Source organism: Zeus faber (genome assembly GCF_960531495.2).
Source record: "Zeus faber genome assembly, chromosome: 20".
In the NCBI taxonomy this organism is placed as follows: domain Eukaryota; kingdom Metazoa; phylum Chordata; class Actinopteri; order Zeiformes; family Zeidae; genus Zeus; species Zeus faber.
The window spans coordinates 16,235,953-16,253,768 of record NC_137207.1 but is presented as its reverse complement, the minus strand read 5'-3'; the positions used below and the strand labels follow the sequence as shown (position 1 = coordinate 16,253,768).

The window sequence follows — 17,816 nt, the reverse complement described above, 5'->3', positions numbered from 1 at the left end:
GGCACCTTCTTAAGAAACAGGGCGAGCAGCGGCAAGACGTCGTGTCCGTGCTCTTGCGCCACCAGCTGAGTGAAGCGCTCCACCGTCACGGTCTCGGGCAGGCTCCAGAAGGCCGAGTGGTGCGTGGGACAGTCCGAGGGCAGGGACAGCATGGGCCCCGGGTCGGCGTGGAGCAGCTTCATCAGGGGGCTCCCGGTGTGGCTGTCGTCGGCGCCGATTCTCTCCTGCGCCTCCGCCAGCGTTCTCCTCAGATGCTGAGGGAAGGAAACCCGGCGTAGGAGAATACCAATCAATCTCCGACGATGTAAAAAAATAAAATAAATAATAAATAAATAAAAGGACGCACCTTTGATAAAGTTCAAGCAAAGGCATTTCATTACCTTTAGTACCGGGTCGATGGCGGATTGACACACCAGCGTCTCCCACTGTTCCCGTCCCTGTCGGCTCATCAGATCAGGTCTCGTGCGGCCGAGGGCGGCTTCTTTGGGATTCGGGAGAGTGAGGTCACGCAACGGAAAAAAACCCGGAAAAAAAAGATCCAAGTTGGAAAATGGCCCGAAGGACCATCACTTCACCTGCGCAGGTGTGGAGGATCAGATGAACCGTGACGGCGGTGTCGTCCATGTTCAGGTCCAGTATCTGCCCCAGCACCTCCATGTCCCGCTCAAGATGCTTCCACAGGAAGTTCACAGCATCGGACGTAGGCGGGTGGATCATGTCACTCACCCCCTGAAATGAACGAAGGCGGCACGGTGAACGTATGATTTGTTACGACTTTATCATTACCTTATTCTAAGGATATTGTTACTTCATTACAACCTTATATCAGCATTACCATATTCTAACAATATTATTACCTCATTACAACCCTCTTATATCATTATCATTTCCTTATTCTAACAATATTATTACCTTATTACAACCTTGAATCATTATCATTTCCTTATTGTAACAATATTATTACCTTATTACAACCTTGAATCATTATCATTTCCTTATTGTACCAATATTATTACCTCATTACAGCCTTATTCTAACATTAGAACCTCGTGATTACCTAATTATATCATCTTTACCTTCATTCTAACACTATTATAATCTCAGTATCACCCTATTATATTACATTATATATTACAACCTTATTATATCATTATCATTTCCGTATTCTAACAATATTATTACCTTATTACAACCAATTTTTATTATGGTCATTATACAGACAATTAATTATATTATATAATTATAGAAGCTTATAGAGCTTATTGTGCGTAATCACCGGGCGTCATAACATTTCACTTAACATTTCATGTATGACCATATGAATATGTATGGGACAAATAATCTCTTGAACTTGAGCTTCGTGTCTTTCATTCAAATCAATTTATTTCAATTGGGCTTCTATTCTCACCCTGCGGTTTTTCACAGCCCCTTGTAGCATTGAAAGGTGCGTCAGCAGTCGAAGGAGGGAGTTCTGCGCAGGCATCAAGAGTCTTTCCGGGGCTTCCGATCTCTGAGACGCCTCTCCTAAAATGTGGCCTGTCCGAGTTTGATCTGCGAGGCTTTAAGCCAGGAGGGACACACGGTACATTTGGATGCAATAGAACACACTGATATTAGGGGAAAAAACAAACAAAAAAAAAATGCACGCTGCTAAAAGTATTTATTTGATCGGGTGAATACCTCTCGTCCAGGCGTTTGAATCCAACGACTGGAGAGTGGTTGTGCCCGCCCACTGGCAATCCACAATCTGGGCATTTTGATACGGCCACTGGTTTGCCACACTGTGGGAAAGCGCAAAATAATATGCTTTGTAGTTTTGTATATATAAGACATGATTTTTTTTTTCAATAAAATTCCGAGGATTATCAATTAAAAAAACCTCTCCAACGAAGCAAAGATGTCCATTGGCACAGGCTGCAAAAGAAAGAAAAACAAGATGATTAGACGTTTATTGACCAACGATGAGGAATGACGACAGACATGTCCGCCTCAAAATATGTAACCAATACCAACGTGAGAATTAGTACATGCTTAATACTCACCATACATCACCAACTTCCCTTCTTTGAGCAACCACAGTTTTGCCTCGCTTGTGCGATCGTCCGGCATGGTCGGAAGGAAGCAGCGCTGGGGGGGGGGGATGAAAATTGAGTCAATCGAGCTTTTTGATTCCCGAAGAGTAGTGGTCCAACACAAGAGAGTGTGTCTTACAGCGCCGCTCTCCGGGCGGAAGGCGATCTGGGAGAGAGGAGCCAAAAGAGTGTTTCCGCTGAGGAGCATGGCGTCCACGTGCACCAGGAGCTCCAGCAGCGCGCACCTCGGAGCCGAGAGCATCGCGTCGACACGCAGGGCGGGTCCTGCTCCGCCGATCCGGTTGTGCAAAAGTGCCGAGCAGAACCCGCGGAGGCCCTCCGGCGCCACGTCTTTCAGGAGGCCTTCCAGCATCGCGGTGTCCTGGACGGCCACGGGTCGCCAAATGGGAAATGTAAATACAAGTTAGAACCGCTTCAATGGCGATGAATGGAAACGTCCAGGAATTTAACGGTGGTCACCTTTGGAGAAGGCCGCAGCTTGAGGTCTGTGGATATGCAACGGCGAGTGACTTGTCTGAACAAGGCCAGGGCGAGGAGAACATATCGCTGAGTTTCTGGGCAGACTCTCTTCAGCTTCTACAGAGAAGACCAAATGGGTACGTATGGAAATGTGACGTTAAATATCGTACTCCTGCAATGCGTTTCACACAGTGGAGTGACGGGTGTTGTCAAACCAGGTAAACTCATACCTGTCATGTATGGAATCAAAAATCCCAATCATTTCACCGATATTTTCAATAATTTATTTTGACTTCCTATGCATTTTATGTGGTTGTTTATGTGAAATCTTTGCATCTACGAGGTTCATTAAATGTGACCACAAAGCGCAAAGGAATTTCACTTTTATCTACAAAAAATTAGAGATGCACCGATCCACTTTTTTTCAGTTCTGATACATACGTGCCGATACGACACTGATTCGGATACCAGAGCTCTTTTTTCTTTCTTCTACGTGGAGTAGAAAAAAAAAGGTTCTCCAAACTTTTTTTCTACTCCACGTAGATCATACATCCTTGAATATAAAAACATCACATTGAAATCGGTTGAGAAATGTAAACGTGATAGATGCTTTTTATTCAGAAAAACCGCAGCTCCCCGTCCCTCGTTGACCAGTTTTTGTTTAAAAGCCAGTCTTGCCCGCTACAATATGGCGGCGACGTTGACGCATCGCAGCAACAGGCCGAAGCAGTGAATGCAGTGTCTGTGGCGTGTGGCACAAGGATTTTCAAGGAACAAGGATTTTCAGCGAATGCAATCATGGAAGAGCTCCTTGCAAAACAGAATACAAAATTCCCTACAATGTCTGTGGCATTATTTTGGTTATTGATCGGAGGGAACCGGCAAGCTGAAGGACGTATCTGTGTCATTTTTAATCCTCATCTGGGATTCGTTTCAGTGTGGCGCTGCATATTATATACGTCGGAATCATGACGTCTTAATTTGAGGACCAACACAGCTGCTTCAATCAGCGATGGTTGGCCCAACTCAAACCGCAAGTTCCCATTCGCGAATGCTTTGAATTGTGCTTTGCAGGCTAATTATTTGCCGAGTTTAATCCTCGAGGAAGCAAACCATGGAATGGAATTTGGATTGACACGCGGCTCGATGACATCAGTCTGATATCCAATGAGCGAATGACGTCAGTATCGGCACCCATCTCTACTAAAAATGTCATCAATGATGTGTTCTCCCTGACCTGTAATTCTTTTGCAAGAGCATCTGGTGTTTCCTCCAGCAGAACTTGGCCCACGGCATCCCTCAGGGCACGGTAAACCGGTCCACAGCAGAGGAACTGGTCCACCTCGGTCGGAATTATCATCTTTGACGACACATTTTTGGAGAGTTCACTAAACTAAAGTACTAAAGTAGTTGTAAAGTAGTTGTAGTTTAGTACTAAAGTACTAAACTGCATTTATAGAGCACATTTTTCCAGCCACTCAATGGGCTTTACAGTGAATGCTTCGCGTACATACACATTTACAGATTGACGGGGAAGGACGCAGTTAGGAGACATGCAGTGGCATCCATAGTAGCTCTGTAACTACTCCCCTAATCAACCAAAAATGGCCAAAATGTATCCTCGTCTATCTGAGATGTAGAGGAGAGGTACTTCCAAAATAAAAGTTTTTGTGGCTGAAATGCATATTGTGCGACGCAATTGTAACGCAGTCTTTCGATAGGTGAATTGAATTGCATTATTGTTATTTTGTAAATAGCATAATTTTACATTTTAACATAATTTTAAAATAAAATGTTTTTCATCTAATATAGATTTTTTAATTATTTAATTTCCCCCCCATCAATCTATGTGATTAAATGAGACCAATAAAGTACAAAATGATGGTATTTCAATATTTTTTCCCAGCGGTCTGAAAGGAGGAGGGCATCACCTGCAGCCGAAGGACCTCTGGTGGGAAGATCCATTCCCAGCGGGGACTCTTCATCAAGTTCAGGATGCAGTCCCTCCCAGCCTGCCTGTGCAGGGCTCTCAGCAGGTACACTTGGTACCAGTCATTACCGCTGTACTTGAACACCGCCCTGATCTCCTGTAGGAACACTTCGGCCTCCGCTTTGATTTCTGAGGAACCAAAACATGGAGCTTATCGATTTCCCTTTTTTCATTTCACAGCATTGAAATTGCAGCTTCCTGAGGCCAATCTCTCCACGAAGCACACCGCACACACCTGTGGTATGAGACCGAAACTAATGAAGATAAATGAAATACACAAACCCTTGGTGATGGACTTGTGGAGCAGGTGTGCGGCGCTAGCCAGACAAAGCCGTAGCCGAGCGAGGTTGAGCAGGAACTCCGCAGGGTCCTGTTGTCGGTTGGGGGTCTGCTTCCTGGCCAGCCTGCTCAAAAACCTGGTCTCCGTCTGCCACCTCATCTGCCGCTCCCTGGCCTGATCCACTTTGCAGATTTCTGACAACCGCAAGGAGTCCTGGAACAAAGCCATTGTCCAATCAACCAAATGTTAAGGGTTTGGTTATTGACGGTAAACTAAAGTGATGATGTGAAAAATGTGAAGCTGGTAGAGATGTGAAACCTGGTAACAGTTGACAAAGAGCAGATAGAGCTCAGTGCGGTCTTCTCCTTGGAGGATGTTCTCCTCCACCTCCCTCAGGTAGTTCTGGATGTGCACCTTTACCTGGTCAAAACTGATACGTTTTTAAAATTATTTGATTGTCATTAGTCATCACAGCATGCAAAACGTCCAGAAAGATGTGCCTACGTTATTGGATCTATGCCCAATACCTATACTGCAGTAAGAGTTTTGGAAGCACGGAGCGAACCACAGGACTGCTGTCCACACATTCCAAGAAGGGAGAGAGGTCTCTGGTCCTGTATACGTTCCCTGCACACACAAACAAACAACAGGTCTAATCATCACAGTACTACCCCACCCCCGTAACCTCACATGATAATATTGCCGACAATGCCATTCAAAGTGCTTGACTGAAGATGGCCGACAATTGTTGGGAAGGCAATATACCACAGTTCTTTCTCATAGCACAATGTGTTTTCATTCATCAAAATGTTACTCGGTTCATCCGGAAACTCTTTTATCCCTTTGTGTCCCGCACTGACCGTGTGACGAGATCAGGAGGGAGAAGAGGAGCTCCACTAGTCTCTCTTGAGGCCTCTGCCCTTCAGACAGACAGAACCTGGACACCACCTCCAGGAAAAAGAGGTTACAGCCGCCCCTGATCTCCATTTGCTGCAGCAGCGCCGCACTTTGGAGAGCAGCAGCCGAGTGTTAGTGTGTCACTAGGTTATGGTCCAAAGAACGACATTATAGCATAAAGGGTTATCAACAACATCAGTGAGGTTCTTTAATAACGAGAACATGTGCAAATAGTGCAGGAGGAACAATATTTAATAGAAAACCAAAACAGTCAGATGGGTACTTTCTCAACAATTTCTTTCACTTTGTTGAAGTATTAGCTCAAGTAAACTACTCACTCACATTAGCAATCGCCTTAAATAACAATACGGTGATTTAGAGCAGTAGTTCTCGACTGGTTTATCCTCAGGATCTACATTTGTCCTTGAATCAATTATTATTATTATTTTTTTATATTTAAAGAAGCCGAAGTCTACGCCCCGCCGTCCACTCAAAATGGACGCACGACCCAGTTTTGGACCCACCGGTTGAGAGAAACAACGGAAATAACAATTGAAATGAAGAGAATAAAGTGAAAATCCTACAGTACATTTCCAACTTACTTTATGGTGGGAGAGACGAGCGGCTTGAAGTTGAGCGGTAGGTTTTTCCTACATTGAGGGCAGAACTGTTTGCCGCCCATGATGCATTGTTGTAGGCAGGGCAAACAGAGGACATGCTCACAGGGCAGGACACATGGCTCTTTCAGCTCAGACAGACATACAGCACAATTGATGCCGAACCTTTGAACAAAAACATCCGATATGAATTCATTACGCACAATTGTATTTTGGTAAAAAAAAAAAATTAAAAAATTGGATGTACAAATAATAAATTTCCCTTAACACCGATGACAAGTTTGCAATGTCTGACCTGAGGTCTCTGCTGATCAACTCGTTGTCATAGGAGTTGAGGATGCGCATCAGCTTCTGCAAGGTGTCGACGTTCCTCAGATCTGGAGACTCGTGCATCAGCTGAGGGAGAGACAAAGGATAAAAGAAAACGCAAATGCTCCATTTTTCAGGCACTCTCCCAAGAGACCTTCATCACTTCCCTTTTGTGCGCTCAACGACGGGACCTAGATACACAACGGATGTGAAGATAAGTTTCATCAAAGGCGTGGAACGGTGTGTTTTTCGCCGTATTTTGTATTTCTTAAAGCAAAGGCGCTTAGCCTTTGCAAATGGAATTTAAGGGGCGTTTTCTCACCATACCGTTCCAATTTTATCGAGACCATACCAAAAATCTAGAAATGTGAGCTACGGTATCATTAAGCAAATGGTCAGAGGTAAGGTAAAATGTGTGCGCCGAGGCTAAAATAAAATAAAAGGGCTTCAACTTGATTCGATCGAAGTGATTCGATATTTAAGAATTCCACTTACGTTTCGGAGAACGTTGCAGTGTATTAGAGCCAGTTCAACGGATTTGGGGTCTGCTTGCTTGACCTTAAACAACACTGTCTGGATGAATGTTGCAACCACGAGCAACCCGCGCCACGTTGACCTAGAAGGACGTGACAGATTCTAGTCATTTCACTGCCACAGACAAATGCCCAATGTTGACGCGGAAGTCTCACTCCTGTCACAGTCCCCAGTCGGAGAGGTCTTAAGCCAATCTTTATACAACAATATTAGGAACTTCAGTCCTGTGAAGCTAAACCGTATACTACATTTATATCACCGAACTGCTAAGCGCCCATGGGCTCAGCTCTCTCTGGCTCACCTCCACTCTACCACAACTAACAATGTTTGGATGAGATGACAAATAACGAATAAAAGAAAAACCCTGCTTAAGTCGTTTAAAGGAATGGGGCAATCGTGACCATTTTCTAAGCGATTCTCTTAATACTGGATTCATTTAAAATATTCCAAAAATAAATCAATAAATATTAATAAAACATACCAGAGTTTTTTCATTTAATATGGGAGGCATCTTGATTCTCAATCTATAAAATAAATAAAGTATGTGCGCCTCTAGAATTAAAGCGAGCGAGTGAAAATTTACGTTAAATGTTATAAAGCATAAAGTGGTGCATGGTGGTGGACACACACACACACACACACACACACTCACTCACACCCACACTCGGTGGCTCCTTAAATGTCATCCAAACTGCTTTGTGTATCTACCTGATGGAGTGGAGACGTTGCGAGCAGCTCGGCCCACAGAGGGCCTCGTACTTCTGACCGAAGGCCCTTTCGAGGCACGGCCGAAGGAGCTCCACTCTGGACACAAAGCGCTCGCACTTTACCCATGAAGTCAGGGGTAGAAGTTTGATGCGCTCGACGCAGATAACGAGGGCTATGATGTCTTCAACCTTCAGGGCAAAGAGATTTCAGCAGACTTTAACTAGTGATGACGTGCCTCATCCATAAAAACACTTCCGTAAGTCCTACCATCTATACACTGAATAGATATTTAGACATATTAGCTACCCACACGATGTTAGCTATTCATGTCATCAGCACTATTAATATTACTATCCATCTATTTTGCATTCATATTTTATTGGCCTTCCCTGCCCTTTTATGATTTCACTAATCCATACAGTTAGAGAAAAGTGAGGCCTCGATTTTTTGTTCAGCTAAATGGCTATCGGTCAAGATGCTGTGATACATGCAGTATATACAACTTAGGTAATGGTCACCATTTCAGTGGGCTCTGTCTGTGAAGACCGCTGAAACACATCTGTGAAGAGCTGAGGCTGGAGCTGCATGACGTGGGAAAGGGTGTGGAGTCTGGGGGCGTGATGCTTGGCAGCAGCCACCACCCAGGCGGGAGAGGGGTCCGGGGATACGTGCCCGAACCGCTGGAGCTCGGACACACAGCTCAGCATGGCTTTGGTGAACACCTGAGCGTGACGGACGTGTAACCATTAGGTTGTTTTAAAAGGTATCAGTTGTTGTTGGATTGAAGGTGGATAATGATAAATCTCTACCCCAAGCTCATCCTTGGTCGTGATCTTCACAGACAGCAGCAGAAAGTCTTGCAGGAATCGCTGGCCGTAGTCCAGCCGCTCATGTTCAGAGAGTTTCTGGAAGTGGCTGCCCAGCTTGCTGTGAGCAAAGGTGCTCACAAACTGCTGAATCCTCTGTACGCCGTCGTCATTTGTCACTGAGATGCGTCAGGGTGAGAGAGTTCTGCTTTACAAATAATTCCAGAGCCACAGACATGTCTGATCTCATTGTCATCACGTGCATGGAGCCCTCTGAACGAAAACGTCTAACACACCTGGAGAGAATTCGGACTCGTCCCACACACTCTGAAGGTAGGCTTGGATGAGCCAGCTAAACGGAGCGGCGCAAGGGTATTCTTCACCGTCCAAAACAAAGGATCCGTGCGCCAGGATCTCCTGATCTCGCCCACTAGAAATGACGGGAATATTAAGAAAAAAAAAAACAGCCAATCAAACGCCAACTGGCCAATGTTGGATGAATGCAACAAAGCCACTCCCAGTTCCCCTTACGTTTGAGGAGGGGTCACGCTGAGTATCTGTGCGTCCGCCAGAATGTCCATCCACAGCCCGACCAGGCCCCGGCTCAGCCTGTCGCCGTGGAGCAAGTCGAGGTTGGCATATCGGTCCAACACCTCCACCATACTGGCCAGGATGGGAGTCACATGGGACTGAAGACAGCGCCACAGGGTATGTCTAGACGGGAGGGATGAGACCAGAAAGCGCTCCTCTTTCAAGTCTCAGACTTCTATGTCAAATGTGAGGTTTGTGAAACCTTTTGAGACTGTACTGTGATAAAAGGCTGTAGAAATAGACTTGACTTGACTCGGACCATTTAAACTTGGGGAAAAAATGGACGCAATCCCCCACAGCTCCAAAGCAAAATAACATTCTCACCAAACATAAAAATATATATGCCCCAAAGTGTCTAAGTCTAAGTGTTACATAAGAATGCACTTTAGATTTTACCTGAGAGTGCCACCCTCTTGAAGAGCCCGGCGTTTCTTGGCTTCCCTGTTGAGCCACTCTCCAGGAGATAACTGCTTCTCTTCCTCCTGTGCCAAGGCCCCGACCAGTCTCTCCAGCAAGACTTCCTGGAAACAAGCTGAACAACGTTTTTATAGTCTTAAAACAAGTCTTTTCATTAATATAATTTTTTTTAATCTGACAGGGTTTTTTAACCTGACCGGTGCAGTTTGTAGTACAAGATAGGTCAACATTTTATTAATCTTTCACATAGACAATTGATGAATGGTATTCACCACTTGTCGGGTTGCGTCGATTTCCGAGCAGAGCGAGGAGCACGTGCATACGCCGCATGCTTCTTGATGTCGCGCCATCGGGGTCCCGCAACAAACCAACGGCTTTCTGGATACACGACCTCACCAGAGACAGGCTGTGGATGTGGGCTGTCTCTGCCTACACATCAACACAAGAGGCATTTAAAAAGAAAGACATAAAGAAAAGAGAAGCACTTGCTCAGCGCAGGCACAATGCAGAATGGAACAGGAACTGCTCCAGAGTTGGTGTCAATCGTTACAATACATACATACATTTTACAATACATTTTACAAAACAATGTCGGTAAAGGTGTTTAAATGCTGCCACATTTGTTTACCTTTTGACTCCCATTTGTATCCGCTGTATCTTTTGTTTTGACTTGTTCTCCTGTGGATAAAGCACACATTTAAGGAAAATGGAGAATATTTCCCGGGATACAAAAAATTCAGCATGTTTCCGGGCGTTCTGGAAAACACAACACTGTCAACCGAGGGAAGCACCGTTGGGATTGTGCAATTCATACCTGGCAACTCAGAGCGGAGCAGTTGGCTGATGGGTGTTCCGCACAAAACGGAAACGTTCAAACTCATCTCTTCCGTGTCCCTCAGGTCATCAATATGCACCGAGTGCCACATCCCTTTTCGAGCAGAGGAGAAATGTATTCAGAGGACAAATATTCAGTTGAATTAACATGACCTCAGATGACAACATCAGTTTTTTTTCATTCCAGAGTCAGAGTAGACTAGTAACTTTAGAGTAGTAACCTTATTTGATGCTACGTTACCATGGTAACACAGCATCTACCCACATCCTCCCAACACTGTGTTTCAACGGGTTAATTTGTCTTATACCAATATCATACTACACAGGATAAAAGAGATTATTGTCCACATCCCCCATTGTCACTCCTGAAACCCAACGTCTGTCAGATTTGGTCTGAATCGAACTGATTTCCAGTCGTCTAAGGGGGAGGGGGGTGGCTACACTGTTGACTCACTGACCTCCTTGAAAACCTATGTAGTGACAGTGACTTGGGATCCTGGAAAGCTTGGCAATGAAAATCACACAACAGGTTGGGTGGTCCAGGGATGTCAGGTAATTCATGGTGCAGTATCTGGATAAAGTTGGAGTCATAAACACAAAAATAAAAAAGCATGCCGATTCTCGAGGAGCCTGTATTGAGAATTTGAAATCAAGCAAGAGGCACCACTACTTGCCAAATACTGTACCAAATTACAAGCAATGGCATTCATGAATTTACTACATTTGAGTCAGAAGTGACACGGTGACCATCAAAGGAAATACAATTAATTACAATGCATAAGTCAGACCCATTGGTAGAAATAAAAATAATGTTTAAAGAACATTTTTTAAGTGTGCCCTAGACAGAGTACTGTGTGGCATTTGAATGTTCCAAAGGCAGTAGAGGACTTTACATCACACTATGAATACTTAACTAACATAATTAACATGACTCCATAAAGGTAAAAAATAAAATCATTTACTCAATTGCAGTATTGCAATTGCAAAATGTTAAGTCATACTTTGCTGATGCTATGAGCTCATCACTGCAGTTGGATTCCTCAAGATCCATCTGAACCATTAGAATGTGAGGAGAGAGTGCAGCGTCTTGTAGGAAGCTCCTGAAACAATACATTTGGGGGAAAGTGAGAGAAGTGCCAGTAAACAAAAATGATATCGTATTTGACTACAAATGTTGAAAAGGTACCGTATCTTGCTGCAGAAGGAGGCCTCGGTATCAAACTGGTGGAGGGAGAGCAGCAGGACGCTGCTGGTGTTCAGGTTCAGACCCTGAACGACTGACCTGACATCTGCTCTGGTAAGCAAGCTGGAGAACGTTGTAACCTTGAGGGGGAAATAAGAGCATTCACAGACAATGTCATCATCTAAAAAGCAGCGGAACCTAATATATCATGAAAAATATCATACATTTTCCTACCTCAAGAAACTCGCAGGACTCCAGTGGCTTGCTCATGTGACCTCCCAAAAAGTCTCGGAGCGAGTGATGACGCTGTTGTTGGAAGTACGTCCTTCGAAGTCTATCTTTCTCGAGGTTCGAGAAGTCGGAATACTCGAGTCTCAGCACCGAGTCGGGGGTGGCACAGTTCAAAAGAAAGCTTTTGGCTAATTCAAACACCTCTTCTTCGTTGTTTTCGGCAGGCATCGCGCCAAATTCTCTCTCCGTCTCATCATTTTGTGGAACATCATTCGCTCTGGCGTTGTCATCCGGCATCTCGACTGGGACGTCGTCCACTTTGTCCTCATTCCCTGTGTCCATTCTCACCACTTGGTCAACCTCTCGCGCAACGACTCCTCTGTTTAAGGGAGGAAGGGACTTATCCATTTCGTCTGCTTGAACTTTTCCACGCTCATCCTTTCCCTCACTTTGCTGCCGTCGTGCCGCCTGTTCCTCCAGTGCTTTGGCTCTCTTCTCTACTGCCTGCAACAAAGCGCTGGCACAGGCGTCGCTGTGGAAGCCAACAAATATGCCAGAGAGCGTGAAATCCTTCATGCCCTCCTTGGAAAACTTGTTCACCCACTCCTGGAGTTTTTCCAGGACTCTGCGCTGCCCCGGTGTCAAATCTGTACTCCGACCCAACCTGTGTTTTTCAAGCCTGTTGATGAGGGGTACGGGAAAGTGTTCGTAGACCTTCTTCTGGTCCTCCACCACAACCAGCCTGAACTTCCTGTGGACACGACACTTGACTCTGTGTGAGCCCAGCCCCAGATCAACATATTGCTGATCACTAAGATAGACATAGTACTGGTTCAATGCATCATACAGGCTCTCATAAAGGTTTTGCATGTTGAGGAGAATCACAGTGCGACCAGTTTCCATGCAAGTCTTCACCCGGTTTACATTCCGGCAAATTTGGGTGTATTGCTGGTCCTTGGGGAATCCTGAGCCAAACACAATCTCAGGGGGAGAGTGATTTCCTTTTTCGAAGGTGTGTTGTTGAAGGATATAGAGAGCTGCATTGTTAGTGGTAAGCAAAAGGAGGTACCGGCTCTCGTGGTTGCTGTCATAATCAAGATTATTCTCAATCATTTGCAAGGTGCTTGGCTTGGGTATTTCTGAGAGGTTTGGGAAGGCCTCTCGGAAAAACATGACAGGGTCAAAATCTTCTGGCTGTCCACTGAAGTTACGCAAGATTGCTTCCACTAGCTGTCTGTCAGCTGGTTCTTGTTGCGAGCATTTGGCAGCTGCAAAAAGCATTTTCACAAGGCTGTAGTAATCCCTAAGACCAAAGAATTGATTCTTTGCCGTCCTCTTACAGATTCTTAAGAAGGCCTTTGCTAAAGGTGGAAACAGGTGTTTGATTTTGAGAAGAATTGGGTTGGACGATGAACAGATCCCTTTGGCAGTTTCCACAAGTTCATCCTCACTGGGATCCCATCTTGACACAAATATTCCTCTGTTCATCTTGGCTGGGTCGAGAGCCCAGTTTGAGATGCCAACAAAGCCAACCTTCATGTGTGGATCCGGGCAGTCATTGTCAATGCAACCATCCTCTAAAAGTGGGTGAAGTGTCTTCAAGGGCATCTGAGGGGAATCCTCTGCTAAGCCAATCTCATCAAGCACCACAACTGACACATACTCTTGCATGTTTTTATCCTTCTGGAAACGAGAACAGTTCCTGAATGTCCCTATTATGCCTTCGGGGCTTGAGTGAGGACTGCATTGGAACGAGACCATGTGGACCTGTTTGAGCTTCCTGAATAGCGGGGAGTGTGAGTTCTGTCCTTGCATAGCTTCAGCAACTACTGTCTTAGCAAGGGATTTAGAGCTTCCTGGTTTGCCAACTAGAAACAGTGGAATCCTGAGTTCAATGCAAACCACCATGAGAAACACATTCTCTTTCAGTGCAGAATTCTTAGCAATCGTCTCTCTTGTCTCTATGTTCTGAAGGAAGAAGTCTTGGCAGGATGAAATCTCTTGTTGCAAATCATCTGCAGAGCAGAGGGGCTTTGGGAAGTGTCTACATATGGCAGAGAGGTAGCCTTCCTTAGACACCAGAGATGGGTAGTAGCACACACCTACTGAAAGAGCCAAACACCTCAATGTCATTTGATCCGGGCTGAGGTGTTTGAAATGTGTGAAGTCATCACAGTGTTTGTAAAACCAAGCCAGGACTTTCATGGATCTTTCCACATCTCGTAGACTCACAAAGCTGCACTCATTTTTTTGACTACGCATGTATTTCTGAGAGGTAGCCAGCACTTGTGAAATGATGTTTTTGCAAGCCACTGGCAAATTGTCACTATCAACTTTCTTTTGAACTATCTGTTCGATATAGGAAAGTTCAGTGGCATCACTCAATTGGCCGAAATCCCAGACTAGTGAAGCCATGCTTGAAGGAAGGGGATGGACTCTGTAGACTAGTTGCCTGAGAGGGACTTTGCCGAGGCGATCGTCTGTTTCCTCTGCCTTTACTCTGTACCCTAAACCTGCACGTTCTAGACGTTCTACCATTTTAGGCGTATGCTTCCGGTAAGGGTTACAGGCAGCGATTATTTTCAAACCGCTCTCTATGTTCAGGGGACGCCCTTGCGCATTTTTATCGCATAGGATTTCCTTAATGGCAAAAAGAGCGTCCGTGGTGTTTGCCTCGTCAAAGAACAAAATGGTGTCCAGTTTGTGTCTTTTTAGGTTCTCCTCAGCAAGAACCTGTGCTTCCCTCACTCTTGTGTATATCATTTCAGCAGTAGTTCCACCATGAACTTTGACAAGTTTCATGTTTTTCAGATCTCGGCCCTCTCTCTGCAGATCACAAAGGAAACGGACTAGTCTAGTTTTTCCACAGCCAGTCTCTCCCATGATGATAACTGGAATTTCACATCGGAATCTCATGTGAATAGCTAACATCTTCATCACATTATCAGCAGTGAGCTCATATGTCGGGTCTGGATCAAAATCCTTGCTCATCATTCCTTTTTGGGCGCCGACAACACGTGAAATCCGAATGATTTTTTCTTGCCGGGGTAGACGGTCAAAATCTTCAGTGAGACAGATCCTTTGGCGCTCCAAACTTTCAAAAAGTTTTACAGTCATCACATCTTCAATCAGTATCTTATCACTGTGGGGATCAACAGCATCAAGGATGTTTCTCCCCCCACGTCTCCTCACATGAAAGCCAAGGAAGGACATTGAGAACCGGTCTGCATTGAAGAAAATATATGGATGGGATTCAAATTCCCAATGCTTGCGTATGGTCAGACGGGCTAACAGATCCAGATCCTGTGGATGTTTGTCAAAGTGCTGCTGGTGGCTTTGATCAGTTGTGTCCATAGATGGTGTGGCAAAATCCTTTGCCATGATTATCATGAAGTTCACAATGAAATTCTTAAAACCAGGCAGCTGGTCAGCGAGAAAATCGGGATCGCAGAAAATGGAGTTCTCGCAGTATTTAAGCTGCACATTGAGGAAGCGTGAGAAGTTCTTTAACTCAGCCCAAGATGGATTAGGCATTCCACAATTCCTGAGTAAGTGTTGAAGACAGTCTTTAGGATCGCCCTCGACAGACCCGTTCTTGTACTGAAAATAATCCAGGTTCTGGTTTGTGTTGAAGCGTTTTAAAAATTGATATGGTCTCTGAATACCTTCACTGACAAATTCTTGCTCATTCATGAGTGGGTCAAAGCTTCTTGACAGTGTGTGAGCCTCTGCCAACAGCTGTTTAACCTCTGTAGGAGGTCTACAATGGATGGTAGGAAGAATATCAAGAAGTCCATATTTCACCTGCACAAAAAAAAAAATCAATACATAGAAACAATTCAGTCCATTAATTAATTATATTTGACTATATATTATTATATAACTGACTTCTTCCCAAATTCAAAGCACTTCTGCATTAAGTGTTACAGCTACATTGTTACCTCCTTTGATTGGTTATGAGGAGGTCTGCATGGTCTCAGAACTTCAATTACCAACAGGTAAGCTTGGTTCCTTCTCCACAGAGTTCCCTGGCTGTCACTCAGACAGCTTAGAACTGCTATGTGGAACAGGAGTTCCTCCAAACCAGAATTAACCTGACAATGAACAAATAAAAACAGCAGACAAACATCAAGTACAACTCTAAGGTTAAATGCAGCGCATTCTGAAACAAATTTTAATGACTTACTGCAGCGGTGTCAATGTGAATGAGAACATGATCCTGCTCTCTCAAAGGTGCAAGTCTATCTGATAGAGTCTGAATGAAGGAGTCTACATCCACCTGTGGTTCAATCAATGTGATCTTTATGTGTTGGGCCCTGTAAGATTTCTGGTGGAATTTCTGGAACAAACCATCCACGTAAAGGGATTTCCCTATTGAGAAAGGGGACACATCATTTCTACATTGTATTGATTTTCAAAATCTTGTTCTTTTTCTACTTAGTTTTACATTAGCTCTACATTTAAAACTGCTTATCACATTAAGAGCATTGTTCTTACCTACTGCAGGGCGTGTGGAGGACACCACCAGGACAGACAGTTTCCCTGGAGATATCAATGACACAGGGTTCTGTTGGTCGGTGACCGTGAAGTGGTGGCGGAGATACCTCCTGGCAGTTTCGGCCATTACACTCACTCCAGCTTGGACTTTGTGATTGCTGAAGAAGGAGGGCACATATTTGTGCTGGTGCATCACCGGACTGACTATCACCATTCGATAGTTGGTGCTGGCACTTCTCTCAAGGAACACAAAGAGCTCCCCTAGAGCCATGCTGACATCGTAGCTCAATAGCCCAGGGTTGACCAGAGAATAAATCCTCTGCTGACCGAGCTGAGACCTCTGGCTGAGAGCTCGACGAAGGAAGATCTCCACTTCCTCCTCTGTGGTGTCCTCTCTGCAGAGCAGGACCTCGTCAGAGGACGGCAACGGCTGCCTCGGACTCTCCGCGTAAAATGACAGAGTGGTGGTCAGAACCTCTGAGGCGGGACAAAGTACAAGGTTGGGCTTGCCCTCTTCCAGACCAGGTGGCAGATTCCGTGAGACATGCTGTTGGCTCATATCAGAGAGGCATGAGAGGAAGCGGCCGAGTGTAGAGATGTTGAGGCACCTGTGAAGATGACGCGTCATGTCCGCCTTGAACTGTCTCCAAAGCTTCTCAAGATTATTTTCAACATTCTCACCCATGGCATCACATTGAGTCAATGGTAAGCACTGCATTCCATCATCACTATTTCTCACTACGGTATAATTAGGATCCTCTGGGAAAGATTGAATACGATTCTCAACCACCCTCAGGTCTTGCTGAGAATGTGGGCTCAAAGTGCTACCCATCGCTTTTGCAAAGGCCTCTTTGACATCAGCAAGGGCACAGTGCGGATTTATGGGAAAAAGCAGATGCCACAGCTGTTGAGGAATTGTGCTGTGTGCTGAAGTGTGCTGTTGACATATATTGTATATCCCGTGGCATAGGTAGACAATCTGCTCAGAGGTGTAGTGATTCAGCATGGGGAAGTGGGAGCGCCAGTCGCAGATAAAGGAACACCATTCCTCGTGGCAGATCTCCATGGAGCGAGCCAGCTGCTGTAGCTGTTCTGTCACATCCCCGTGGAACACCATGACTTCACCCCCAAGGGAGAGGAAACTCACTTGGATGCACGGTTGCCGGTCTGGGTGGCAGTTGACCCGAGCGTGCCATTCCCTGAAAAGCATGTTGCCAGACTTTTGCATCTGAAGAAGGACTGAAGCCAGTCTTTGAACTCCTTCAAAGACCTACAAGAGCAGAGGGAGAAACTGATAAAGTCCATCTCTATGCCACATAGACCGTACACACATTTCTGAACAACAATTCGACAAAGAGTTTTTAATTTCA

The 17,816-nt window shown here is 45.0% G+C and overlaps 1 protein-coding gene across 1 annotated transcript in view; it reads right to left on the bottom strand.

The window, feature by feature from the left end:
- Window positions 1-17,816, bottom strand: part of rnf213b (ring finger protein 213b) — a gene marked incomplete at its 5' end in the record, with an annotated part of 31,328 nt that overhangs the window by 4,989 nt on the left and 8,523 nt on the right. The window contains 34 exons of the mRNA XM_080021231.1: window positions 6-254; window positions 381-481; window positions 576-729; window positions 1,409-1,559; window positions 1,681-1,781; window positions 1,880-1,914; window positions 2,043-2,127; window positions 2,212-2,454; window positions 2,553-2,669; window positions 3,790-3,912; window positions 4,484-4,671; window positions 4,825-5,035; window positions 5,141-5,252; window positions 5,350-5,449; window positions 5,683-5,828; window positions 6,322-6,501; window positions 6,632-6,732; window positions 7,141-7,261; window positions 7,888-8,075; window positions 8,406-8,609; window positions 8,697-8,872; window positions 8,990-9,123; window positions 9,225-9,407; window positions 9,681-9,816; window positions 9,974-10,130; window positions 10,330-10,379; window positions 10,516-10,629; window positions 10,994-11,106; window positions 11,537-11,635; window positions 11,722-11,858; window positions 11,953-15,753; window positions 15,891-16,043; window positions 16,136-16,320; window positions 16,447-17,716. Coding sequence (XP_079877357.1) covers window positions 6-254; window positions 381-481; window positions 576-729; window positions 1,409-1,559; window positions 1,681-1,781; window positions 1,880-1,914; window positions 2,043-2,127; window positions 2,212-2,454; window positions 2,553-2,669; window positions 3,790-3,912; window positions 4,484-4,671; window positions 4,825-5,035; window positions 5,141-5,252; window positions 5,350-5,449; window positions 5,683-5,828; window positions 6,322-6,501; window positions 6,632-6,732; window positions 7,141-7,261; window positions 7,888-8,075; window positions 8,406-8,609; window positions 8,697-8,872; window positions 8,990-9,123; window positions 9,225-9,407; window positions 9,681-9,816; window positions 9,974-10,130; window positions 10,330-10,379; window positions 10,516-10,629; window positions 10,994-11,106; window positions 11,537-11,635; window positions 11,722-11,858; window positions 11,953-15,753; window positions 15,891-16,043; window positions 16,136-16,320; window positions 16,447-17,716 — 9,618 coding nt within the window. The remainder of the gene's footprint in view (window positions 1-5; window positions 255-380; window positions 482-575; window positions 730-1,408; window positions 1,560-1,680; window positions 1,782-1,879; window positions 1,915-2,042; window positions 2,128-2,211; window positions 2,455-2,552; window positions 2,670-3,789; window positions 3,913-4,483; window positions 4,672-4,824; window positions 5,036-5,140; window positions 5,253-5,349; window positions 5,450-5,682; window positions 5,829-6,321; window positions 6,502-6,631; window positions 6,733-7,140; window positions 7,262-7,887; window positions 8,076-8,405; window positions 8,610-8,696; window positions 8,873-8,989; window positions 9,124-9,224; window positions 9,408-9,680; window positions 9,817-9,973; window positions 10,131-10,329; window positions 10,380-10,515; window positions 10,630-10,993; window positions 11,107-11,536; window positions 11,636-11,721; window positions 11,859-11,952; window positions 15,754-15,890; window positions 16,044-16,135; window positions 16,321-16,446; window positions 17,717-17,816) is intronic.